Raw genomic sequence first — 11,967 nt, 5'->3', positions numbered from 1 at the left:
ACGACATTCCCCAGCTTGGGTTGAGAGCCAGTTTATTCTTGCTGGGTGCTGTTCACAAACAGGCTACAGAGCATCTCACAGGTGAGTGCATTTCTGAAAAAGATGAAATGGTGAAATGGTGTTGGAATGAATACATCATTGGTCTTTTCCTCAGGAATTTTAAAAATCACTCTGGAAGCACCCCATTCCCAGAAGCAACCGGATACCAACAGGGGAAAACCAAATGTATCTGGAAAGTGGGCCTGTTCCTTATTCTTTATCAATTGCTTCAGTGAATTTCTCAAAATATTCATTTCACATGTTTACATAATTTTATATTGCATTTTCCTACAACTTACAATGAAAACAATCACAGATGAGTACTGAACTCCACATGAAACCAGTTGATGAGCTGCTGTAGTCTGTATGCTTGCTTAGTGGCTAATGCAGAAATAAAATTTCATAGCATTTTCCCTGAAATTCATCAAAAATTTTTCAAGAGAGGGAAATTTTTCTCTGTAAAATTGTTGTGAAATACATTATGAAAAAAGAGGTCTATAGCTTTGATTCAAAATATCTAAGTATCAAAATGAAAAGGTAAGTATTTTCAGATTAATATGTGGACAGGATATGGCTTAAATGGTTTCCTTTAAAAGTATGTAAAACTCCCAATTTGTTTCTCATACCTCTAATAGATTTTAAACATTATAGAATCCTAAATGGTGCTTCAAAACAAAACAAGCAGAGCTTAAACACAGCAGGAAAAACAGAGGATTGTCTTGGCCAACAAGGAAAGGCAAGAATGCTCATCGCATAGTGCTTCTTTGGCACCTTCCTGATGGAATGAGAGTTTGTGATACCTTCCTGACAGGATGAGAACTTGTGACAAAGGAACTGCACGTGTGATGGACTTGCTAGGAAAGGCCACTCTGAGCACCCTCTGCCAGAAGAACCAAGCCAAGCCTCTCCTACAAACTCCGCACAGGTTGGGTTCCGCTCCTTGTCCCTGGTGGCATCACTGCCGGCTTTCCTGGTGGACAGACTGTGCTCCCATTCCTTTGGAATGCTCTTTAGCATCCTCTCTTTCTGGCGTCTAGAAATTATGGCTGAGGGTGTTTCACTTCCAGAGGAAAACCCTAATTTTACTTGTCTTGCAAGTCTAATTCTCCAGGAGGAATGAAACGTAGAGTGGGTGTTTCTGATTTCACCTTATCGCTATTGTATTTCTAAGAGATGTGCCACGTAACTTGAAGTGCTCAGTTACACTATGGAACGTATGGAATGTGAGCCGCTTACTCGTACGTTCAGCCACGAAAAGCAAGGACACAAACACATCCCCAAAGCGCCCGTTCGCCATCCCGGCTGCGAGCGCTCCCGAGGCACGGCCGCCTGCGCGCCGCCAGGGGGCGCCACGGCGCCGGCCGGCAGCCTCCCTCCCTCCCTCCCTCCCTCCCGCCCGCTGGCGCTGCTCGGGCTCGGCCCGCGGCTCCCGCCCGCCGCCTTCCAGGAGTTTCTCTTCCCGTGTCTCTCCCGCCTCCTTCCCACCCAAGCCAATGGCAGGGCGCCGCCCTCACCCTTCCGGAGCCCCCCCGCAGTGGCGTCGGGTAGCGACCATGGACGCCGAGGTGCAGCAGGTGGGCGCCACCGCCGTACCGGCCCGGCGGAGGGAGCGGCTGGGAAGGAGGGAGGGATGGGAGCGGCCGGGGGTGCCGGGCGGGACTGCGGGCGGCCGGGACGGGGCGGTGGGCGCGGCGTGCCCGGGGCCGTCCCGGGGCGAAGCGTTGGCACCGGTGACCCGCGGCCGCTTCCCCGCAGGCGCTGCTCAATTACTACTGCCAGGAGGGGCTGTTCCAGCACGCCCGGGCCGCGGCGGACGAGGCGCTGGCACGGCTGGGCGCGGAGCCCGTGCTCCTCTTCTACCGGGCCTACGGCGCGCTGAGGGCAGGTAACGGGGCGCGCCGCGCCTCCCGGAACGCTGGGCTTCCCAAAGCATCCCAAAGCTCAGCCCTTAGTCCGCTGGGCGGGGAAAAGCGCTGTTGGGTAGTCTGAATGTGTGCCGTGTTGAGTGAATTACCCGTGTGTTAGCATCTGTCACCGCTCCTCCGCAGAGTGAATGAAAGTGATCTAGATAGCATCGTATCAAAGTAAGAAATAACAAATATTTTTCTTTTTAATGGTTTCATGACCATGGGTTAGGTAAATGGGTTCCTTGGAGGGAATTTGAGCCCTGCCCAAAGTCACATTGCGTTTGTTTGGAAACTCACTAGTGTCTCCCAGCTAACAACTCTTCCCTTCAAAGCAGCTGTGTTAGTTTTGTTGATCCTCTGTCTCAGGGAAACTGACAGCTAATACCTAATGGGTGGGATCTCTGAGTAAATTATACTGTTCTGAGAAGTTTATTTAGCACCATGTATATTCCAAGGATGTCAGAAATATTGACAAGTAATTGAACGTGGGGAGGGCTGAGACGAGTCTAGGAAGGTGTGCTGGTTTTGAGGGAGTGTGTCTATTCCCAAACTCTTAGATTTTTCAAGATACTGGCTATTTTGCTAGTGTTAAAACAGTCACACAAATAAGGTAAAAATACTGGTTATATAAAGAAACAAGAGCAAAAAGAGCTGCTCAATGCCCTGTCTAAAACAAGAAATAGGATTTTCATCTTTCTGACAGTTGGCAGAATTAGCACAGAATTAGTTGGCATAATTCAAGTTCTTTGCATTGAGATGCTCTTTTCTTTCCTGTGTCTGTTTGAAAGACTTGCACAAACAAGTGAAATTGGGTGTATGCATAACAAACAAAAGCATGGAAGAAAAAAATAGAAGTGAAAATTTAAGTCAGACTGATATTTGATGATTATATTCTTTGTCTTGAAAAGTGTGATAGCTTATTCTGTGCTTTTTTTAAACTAGGTGATGTCCAAGAAAGTATTCGACAGCTGGAGTCTATTAAAAACAAACCAGAGGTGTCACTTTGTACAATGATGGCTCTGATTTATGCCCATAAAAAGAGCCCTAATCCAGGTATGCCTATTAAGACATTCTGGTTCATGTTTTAGACAGCTCTGTGTGAAGGCCTGAGGGTTGCAGGCTAATTCTGCCTAAGTTAAAAAGGTTTACTCTGGCTTTGCATTTGACGTAGGATCTAGTACTGAATTGAGTGATGCTTACCAGGATTGTAGACAAAATACCAAACCACTAAACTCTGAAGCATAAGAGTGAATGTTAAAATAAAACAGACCCACACACAAAATCTTACTTATCCACTGTGATGAAGAATCTTTGAAGGAAAAAAAATTGAATCAAGCTTCTTGTGATTGTTGTTCACTCATGTCTGATATTTGTAGTTTTCAGTCAACTTGAAAAGTCTTTAAAGCCATGCCATTTCTATCTTTTAAATTATTCTGACCATATAAATGGAGAAAATAATTTTCTGAGTTTTGGCATTCCTTTCTCCAGTCTAAAAGCTGTAACAATTTTGTTAGGAATTACATTCTCAAAATAAGAGCTGGTTTATCAGGTACATTGAGTGGTTGTTAAATTATTGCTGCAGTATCTTTCTCACTATGGAGGTTTATAGGTGCTACTGAGAGCTTGTTAAATAATTTAATGTGAAACAGCTCTAACTAATGGCATTACTCTTATGCAAGTCCCTGAGGATTAATATTGCAGGACAGCAAAATTATCGTGGATCTCAAGACTCTGAGAGTGAGAGCCTTTCCCTCATTCATTAGGTGTGTCACCATTGTCACAGCAGCAGATCAGGTTGGCCGGGCAGCTTCTGCCTTTCCCAGTGCCTGGCTGGGTCTGATCCCCTGGGTGTCCTGTAGGTCTGGTCCCCTGGGTGTCCTGGTCCCCTGGGTGTCCTGATCCCCTGGGTGTCCTGTAGGTCTGATCCCCTGGGTGTCCTGGTCCCCTGGGTGTCCTGGTCCCCTGGGTGTTGCTGTGCGATGGCACTCTGTAACCTGACCCATGACCTTCCCTGACACCAGGGTCAGTTTTATAGGCCTGTAGTTTCCCAGATCTTCCTTGCTGCCCTTCTAGATGGACCTCAGGTTGGCTAGCCACCAGTCATCTGGGACTTGCCCACTGTGTTGTTGGGAACTCTTCTGCCTTTTCCATCTGCACCTGCTCAATATTACTGATTGCGTGGGGCTGTCTGCATGTTTATCAATTTGCAGTACAGAAACAGCGTTGCTCTGGAAGCCCCTGGCTTACATGCTGTTCTTTTATGATATGTGAGAGGCTGTCAGCAAGAGCTGTGAACAAAACCCTTTCAGATCGAGACGCTATTGTGGAGCTGGACGCGAGGCTGAAGGAGCAGCGCAAGGCCGCGGGACAGCAGGCTCTGTACCACGCTGGCCTGTTCCTGTGGCACCTCGGTCGTGAGGACAAGGCCCGGGAATACATTGATAGAATGATCAGAGTTTCTGGTGGTGGTAAAGAGGTAACTGGTTCTTGCCTTTCTGTAATGTAAATGTTTATTACGACAGTGCATTCTCTGAAGCTAGACTTGTGGCATTAATGCTGTTTGGAGGTTATCCTGAACTATTTTTTGTGTTCTAGTACTTTCCTTCTTAACTGTCATAAATTCATTTGATGCAGCTGAGTAAATTCCCATGATTTTTTTTTTGTTAACTAATATTAATTTTCAGTTAGTAAATAATAATGGCTTAATAAATGAAAATAAATGTGTAAATGGAAATAATGTGCACTTAAGCCAGTATTGCTACTTGCTACCAAGCCACATAATTCCTAGCAAAAAAATAAGCATGATAGTCTCACTAGAGGGAGACATCTGGATCTGAAGGCTCAAAAATACCCAGAGGATTGGGGATATAAATTGTTAGCTGTTGTTAAAAACAGAATTTGCCTAGGGTTTCACTGAAATAAGTGGTATATATGGCATTGTCTTTGGCACTTATATACAGACATTACAATTAATTAAAATCTTAAGTCTCTAAAGAGGTTTCTGGAAACCTACTATGTTATTTTTGTAAAGGAGGTATCAGCTTCAGTTCAAGGAGAGAAACATAAAATATTTGGCTTATTTTTTGTAGTTAAAGATCTTTGAGACAGAGTTGTCAACATTGAATACATTATTTTACAGTAATATCAAACAAAAATGTTTGATGGTTTGATGGATCAAACAAAAATTCTGTATGGTTCAGTACATTGTTCAATTTGTAATTTTTAGTTTTATGTTTGATCTATTACAAGAGTTAGAAATCTGCAACTATTCTTCTAAATATTAGTTTCTGAAAGTATGATTTAAATAAGAACTAATTTATTGGCTAATTTATACTAATGTAGAAATAACTTATGTTAATTAAGAAATAATTAAGGACATCATAAAGCAATAATAATAATAATAATAATAGTATGGTAGTTCCTAAAAAGACTAAGATAGGTCATTTTGGTAAAATAGCAGTATGTATGACTTTGCTTATTGAAACAATAGTAGTTTGATTTTGTTTGCTTGTTTTTATTCTTACGAAATATTGTTTGGATATGTTATTTAGTGTGAAATATTTCCAGCTGAAGTACTTTAAAATATTCAAAGTAATTAATTTAATTTTTTACAGACACGTGCATAGAAAAAAGAGTACATTAGTATTTAAATATTTAGAATTTTTTTTTAGAAGTTCACTTATGATTAGCTCTTTTTCTAGTTTGGTAATATGAAATTATGTTTAAATGTTTACATCTGATTTTTTGGGAGGTGGTTCAGAGTCTTTAACTTGGTGAAATATGATTTGTTTAGTAGACTTGTTTTGATAAGATAGTTTATGTATTCCTTGTCTGGAAGTACAACACCTGCCTTTCTTTAAAAACATGCTGGAGTATATAAAGTTCTGTCTCCATTGCATAACAAAATCAGGACCCTGATTGTTAGCAATTACAAAATATGGCTCTTCTATTAACCTTTGACTTTTAAATACACTTCAAAATAGATTTTATTTAGTTAAGTTACAGTTAATGTTTGGAACACGTAAGAGAAATAAATTTCATTTATTATAAGTAGTAAGTTCTGCAGCAAAAAGACACATTTTGCCTTTTAATTGTTTAGGTGTTCTTTCTAATAATACTTTAGAAGATTTGAAAAACGTCAAGAGTTTTGCCTTGCACAAAAAGATTTTCTTTTAAATCAGAAAGTAGAAGAAAAACCTCAAGTTTCTCCCTTTTTGCAGCACTGTTATGTTTCTTAGTGTTTCACATAAACAAAATCTTAAGAAAACGTTATGCTGAAGTGTTTGCAGAAAATATTCTGTCTAATGAGATCTAATGTGAATGTTGGTGAGGTTTTGTTCTGGCTGCTGAGCGTGTTAGACTTGTTAGGTGCCATTGGTGTTTTTTTCTAATTCTGTCAGTGAATATACTGTTTGGTTAATTTAACTTTGGAATAAATTATCCAAGTGTTAGGTTATGCTAAAGACTGGTTATGCCTCTGAAGCAGTTAAAAATAGATACTGTAAGTCCTCTATTTAGGTTATTTCTGCTTATTGTATCTAGTGTAATTTTCTATTACCTATTTAGCAAAGAATTCCAATTCGTATTTTGTTAACAGGGGTTAATTTTGAAGGCATGGCTTGATCTCACCTGTGGGAAAGAAACTCACATTAAAAAAGCTCTGAAATACTTTGATGAAGCACTGCAGGAAGGCAATGATGTTTTTGCACTGCTTGGTAAAGTAAGTTTACTTCACTATTTTAACTCCTCCTAAATGTCATCTTAGTCTTGTAGATTGGAGAGATGCTGATAAGAGTAGTGCATAATGAGCTGGTCCAAGGAACAGAGATACAGCTCAGACCCTGTAGGTACTTTCAGGTCCTTTAGACACCAGTGTGAAAAGAAAGGTATAGTTAAATTCAGTCAATCTGAATGTGTACTGTTGTTATGGTTTTGCTATGCACATGAAAAAACGTTTCTATTTATAGGTATAAAATGAGTTTCAAGTCACTTGAAAATGTAAAAGTGTGTAGTTCCTTCCTTTTTGCATAGGGACACCTGTGCACATTACAGAATTACTGTGTGCCAAAAGGCAATATTTAAACACTGTAGTGTAATTTTTTGAATATTGTCAACACTCTTTTTAAGCTGTCATTAGTCAATTTTGTGTGTTCATTTGTGTTCATGTAATCATCAATGATTATATTTCATTAAAGGAGTGGCATGAATTGTTTTCTTTACACACCACAGATATTGTTACTCATTAACATGATGTTTGTTTAGTATTCCAAAGCTAAATGCAGAAAAAATTCTTCAATGAGTATTAGAAGACTGAAGTTCAGGAGATTGTGCACAATGGTATTTGGTTAGGTGTGTGTGCTTGGCTGCATGTGGACCACTGAATTAAATTAAGAGTATATATCAAATGTAGTTACTTAGTAATTAGGGTTTAGACAGACATGAATCTCTCTAGGGCTTAAAAATTAAAAATCTGTGCTTGCATAATTTCTGTCTTAAAAATATGAAATAAAACAGCACACGTACAGTCACCTGGAATCTGGTAAGTAAATTCAAAGCCTCAAAGTAAAATGGGGTTTAAATCCTAAATTTATTTCTACTGGAATTAATTTGAAACCTCTGATTTTTTATTTCTGAAAATTTTTTGTTTGGAATACCTTGTAAATTGCATTGTAGTTAGAAAATTGTTAAATCTGGCAACAACAGTAGTTACCTGCTGAGAGTGGGTTTTTGCATGGTACGTGCCTCAGAGCTTGAAAAAATGTTCATCAGTGGGTTGTGTTGAATATCCTAAAATTGTGGGATACCTTATACAAAGGTACTTCAAACCTAATGAAGCAGTTTTACTCTTCAGCTACACCTGTCTTTTTCTTGCTTACAATGACTAGTATGTTGCCAGTATTGCAGTTACCTTTGTTACAGAGCACTTAGCACACACCAGGCTTTACATATCGGCCTTTGCTATTTGATTGTTGCAATATGTCTAGTTGTGGTTGATACTCAGGTAAAACTATTACTTCAGGAAAGAGCTCTTTCTCTCTAGCTCTTTTTCCTGGTTTCTGTATGAAAGAATTTCTGAATCTTCTCACCTGTGTGAGTACAGGCTCTTGATATGGCTTGTCTTCCTCCCATTAGGCACAGTATTTTGAGGTCCGACAGAATTACTCAGGAGCTCTGGATATTGTGAACCAGATAATTGCAAACTTCCCAAACTTCATTCCTGCTTTCATAAAGAAAATGAAGCTACAACTTGCCTTGCAGGACTGGGAGCAGACAATTGAAACAGCACATAGGTTGAGTATGAAGTAGCACATCACTAAGTTCTCTTCTTGCCATGTTTACACCCAAAGGACACTTTGAAACAAAAGTAGATAGGTTTCCATTCATTGTTAATGAATCTGCATTAGTTGCATCAGTTTTTTTAAAATAAATTTCCAGTAAATAAAGTTTTATTAGAAACCAGCCTTGCAATTCTGTGAGGATGATACATCAATATGTGAATCCATTCTGGATGGAAGAGGATCTTTCTTGAGATAGGCATGAAATAAGAGCTGTGCTTTCAGTTGAGATACAGGATCTAAAATCACTGTAAAATACAAGTTTTCCTATTCCTGTTTTCAGATAAAATAGATGATTGAGCAAGTGTTTGGTTTGGTTTCTTTACATTCACCTTTTGTTTGGTTTTAGATTATTGCAGAAAGATCCTCTCAATTTAGAAGCCATAAGAATGGAGGCCCTGCATCATCTATGCAGGGGAGGAAATATATCTGAGGTGAGTTTTTTTATGAGCAGAATGGTGAGCACAACATAATGCAGGTGGCATCTAGTCCCTACAAAGGCTGTCCTCTTTATGTGTTCTCCTCATACACTCTGGCTGGTCCTGTGCTGCGCTAATCTGCAGGAGATATATTCATTCACTGTTCTCATTTGAGTGGCTACTCTAGGTTATTGCTGGGGGGTTTTCTGGATGCAAAGGAAAAGATTATTTTTAACCTGCATCTTTCCAGAGAACAGGTGTCAAGCCAAACAGAAATCTGATCTGGATACCTGACTGAATCATGTTGATTTGAGTCATCAAAGTGATGTTTTTTGTATAAATGCTCTTTTGATAAATTCATAAGTTGTTGTAAGCCTTTCATTATTTTAAAATATTTTATTAATTGACATAAGGGAAATTATGAGGTCTTGTAGTGATAGATTTTTGCAAACAGGTCATAGTTTTTACACCAGTGTTTTGTTCACAATTTTTTCACAATTATTGTGGGGTTTTTTCAGCTCTAAGCATTCTATGCTATTTTTCCTTCTATTCCCAAGATCCCTTTTCTTGCACAGGGCTATGCACATGTATTTTGTATGTACAGCACTTGTGCCATTTTTCAAGAAGTTCTAAAATAGCTGATCTAAATTTTCACCAAAAATTCATTCTGTATTTTTTCTCATCATGCAAAAACTGGTAAAATTTAGGTGGAAAGAAAGCAAAAAAGAAAGTGTTTTCATTGTGATGTAGGTATTTTCAAGTTGTAGAAGAAAAGGTATTTATGTTGCTTAACACATTTTAGTTATTGCAAAGAACTCAGTCATTAGACTCCTTACAATCAAATTTAAGTCTTGTGCACAGTCATGGGAAATACAAAGAAGTAGTAAGAATTGCTGTCTCTAGTTGAAGGCATCCAGGAAGGAGCCTTGCTGGACATAGTAGAGTGTTAACTAAAGATTCTGGAATAAAATGTCACATGTAACTAAGAGCCATGTCTAGGGAAAATTTTCAAAGCTTGTTAGATTTACACATTTCGTATTAAAAAACTCTGAGTACCCTATTATTGTATGTCCAAAAAATCCCCTTCGGTGTTATGAGGAACTTACATTAAAAGTCTGAGCACTTGGAAGTGCTTTACTTTTGAGCATGTGTGTCTGTATCACACTGAAGCCCAGACAGGATTCACAGATCAAGTTCCTCAGACTATCTTGCTTTGTGAGACTCCTCTGTTATACCAGACTTAGCCCAAGCCTTTCACCTTTTTAGAGCATGGATAAAGGACACATGGTATGCTTTATTGTCACTTTACTATTCCAAAGTATTTGCATAGGAATTCTCAAGTCTAACTGAGCCTGAAAACCTCAGAATTTACATTTCAATATATTAGCGCATAGTAAAAATGTGAGCAGTTTATAGTGAAAACTGTTTGATTGTCCTAACTTTTTAATTCTTTCTATTACTTATTATATTATTCCTTTTTTTTTTTTTTTCAAGGCTTCAGCAAGACTGGGAGACCTGATTAAAGCCCTGGAAAGATTAGAACCACGTAATTCTGAGCTATTCTGTAAAATGGCTTTAGCTTTCAGTAGAACAGTAAGTATGCTATTTTTTTTTTTCCTTAAGCAGCATCCAGCTGTCTATATATCCTGGTTTTCTTCTATTTTTTGGTAGGCAGATATTAAATATCTGCTAAAAAGTAGAAAATTGTGGACAATTGAAATAGATTAACTCATGTAGCCTAGGTAACCACAATTTTCAAGTCTTATATTCAGCATGAATTACAGTGTTTAAGCCATCTCATTCCAAAAATGCTTTTACTCCTTGCTGTTAAGTGAGAAATAGTGAGAATACACTCAAATGCTTACCAGCCATCTTCTTACTGTACAAAACTGACAAGGTTAACCATGTAACTTGAAAGTGAAGGTTTCTTTAATCTCTGTATTTATCAAAAGTTGCTATAAAGAATCACTCAAAGCAACTATTAGTTATTGTATGGTATTGTATATTTATGTTTGAATCCATCCCACATTAATGTCACAGTTTTCATAGAATTACTGCAGGCTAATTTATTCTTACATGAGATGATGTTGTCTCTACTGCTCTGGCTATATTCAGTGTCTTTGTCTAATTGAATCCAAAAACTAAGAAAAGCTTAAGGCTCAAAGATTGTTCTTACCATTAGTGTGGCCGGAACCAGCTCATCCTTCAGCACACACAGACCTTAGTACAAAGAGCATTTGATTTGGCATCTGACAATGCAGAATTTGCTACTGAACTTGGCTACCAAATGATTTTACAAGGGAAAGTGAAAGAAGCTCAAAAATGGTACAAGACTGCTATGACACTTGATGAAACGAGTGTTTCTGCACTAACTGGTAAGGTCTTACACTTCCTTTTGGTTTTTACTAAACAGTGTTTTTTGGTGAAATTTTCCTATTACTGGTACTAGGAAAATCCAGAGCTGTTAGAACAGGAGCACTGCGTTGTTTTCTCAGATTCGTTGTGTGCTTTCTTCCTTGTGGCAACAGTGTCTCCTTACTGAATATGTCTCAAAAATAAGAAAATCAATGGCATGATGGAACAAGCTGCCCCATGTCCTTGTTTTGTCCAAATTAGCTTGAAAAACATAATCAAGTCAAAGCATTATACTTTAGATATGTGTTGCATCCAAAACACTCCCACTCTATAGTAAGTCTCATATGTACCAAGAAAATGGAGAGTAAGTATGTCATATTTGCCTGTCAGATTTTTCCCTGTATTATTTTCCTCTTTGACTGTGCCATGGCCTTAAACAGTATTAAAAATTTAGATTGCAGGAATGGTTTGTGTGTGTGCTTGAGGTTGTTTTCCTTCTTGTACTTGTTCTGAATTTAGAAGCCAGACTTTATTGTGTTTCTGCTTAGTCTAGAACCAGTTGAAGATTTACCATTTCAAACTGCTATATAGCATATTAATGTGTCAATCATGTATCACCTACCCTAGGTTTTTCTGAGTATGTAAAATTTGCATTACCATAAGTCTTGATCCATTCTTTCTTTTCCTGTCACTGCTTTATGAAAAGACTGAGGAGAGGAAAAGTTAGTTCTGGAAAAGGGAAGCATGTGCTTGACCAGGAAGATGAATTGGCAATAAAGTTTTTCCATGTGTTGCAGGAATTATCCGTTGCCAGCTAATGCAAGGGCAGTTAGAAGATGCAGAGCATCAGTTGGAGTTTCTTAATGAAATTCAGCAGTCCATTGGGAAATCTGGGGTAGGAAGCATCTTTCT

The 11,967-nt window shown here is 38.8% G+C and overlaps 1 protein-coding gene across 2 annotated transcripts in view; it reads left to right on the top strand.

Annotated features, from left to right (window-relative positions):
* Window positions 1-1,464: 1,464 nt before the first annotated feature.
* Window positions 1,465-11,967, top strand: part of TTC21B (tetratricopeptide repeat domain 21B) — a 33,469-nt gene continuing 22,966 nt past the window's right edge. The window contains exons 1-10 of one of the 2 annotated variants that reach the window (XM_063162035.1): window positions 1,465-1,613; window positions 1,795-1,924; window positions 2,889-2,999; window positions 4,256-4,422; window positions 6,544-6,666; window positions 8,079-8,236; window positions 8,631-8,715; window positions 10,195-10,293; window positions 10,883-11,075; window positions 11,853-11,950. In XM_063162035.1, the coding sequence (XP_063018105.1) occupies window positions 1,533-1,613; window positions 1,795-1,924; window positions 2,889-2,999; window positions 4,256-4,422; window positions 6,544-6,666; window positions 8,079-8,236; window positions 8,631-8,715; window positions 10,195-10,293; window positions 10,883-11,075; window positions 11,853-11,950 (1,245 nt within the window). In that variant the 5' untranslated portion in view covers window positions 1,465-1,532. Of the gene's footprint in view, window positions 1,614-1,794; window positions 1,925-2,888; window positions 3,000-4,218; window positions 4,423-6,543; window positions 6,667-8,078; window positions 8,237-8,630; window positions 8,716-10,194; window positions 10,294-10,882; window positions 11,076-11,852; window positions 11,951-11,967 lie in introns of those variants that run through there. The other variant, XM_063162036.1, reaches the window with a different exon arrangement.

This window comes from Melospiza melodia, chromosome 8, assembly GCF_035770615.1.
Source record: "Melospiza melodia melodia isolate bMelMel2 chromosome 8, bMelMel2.pri, whole genome shotgun sequence".
Lineage (NCBI taxonomy): Eukaryota > Metazoa > Chordata > Aves > Passeriformes > Passerellidae > Melospiza > Melospiza melodia.
The sequence above is the reverse complement of the archived record's forward strand: the minus strand, read 5'-3'. Positions and strand labels throughout refer to the sequence as shown.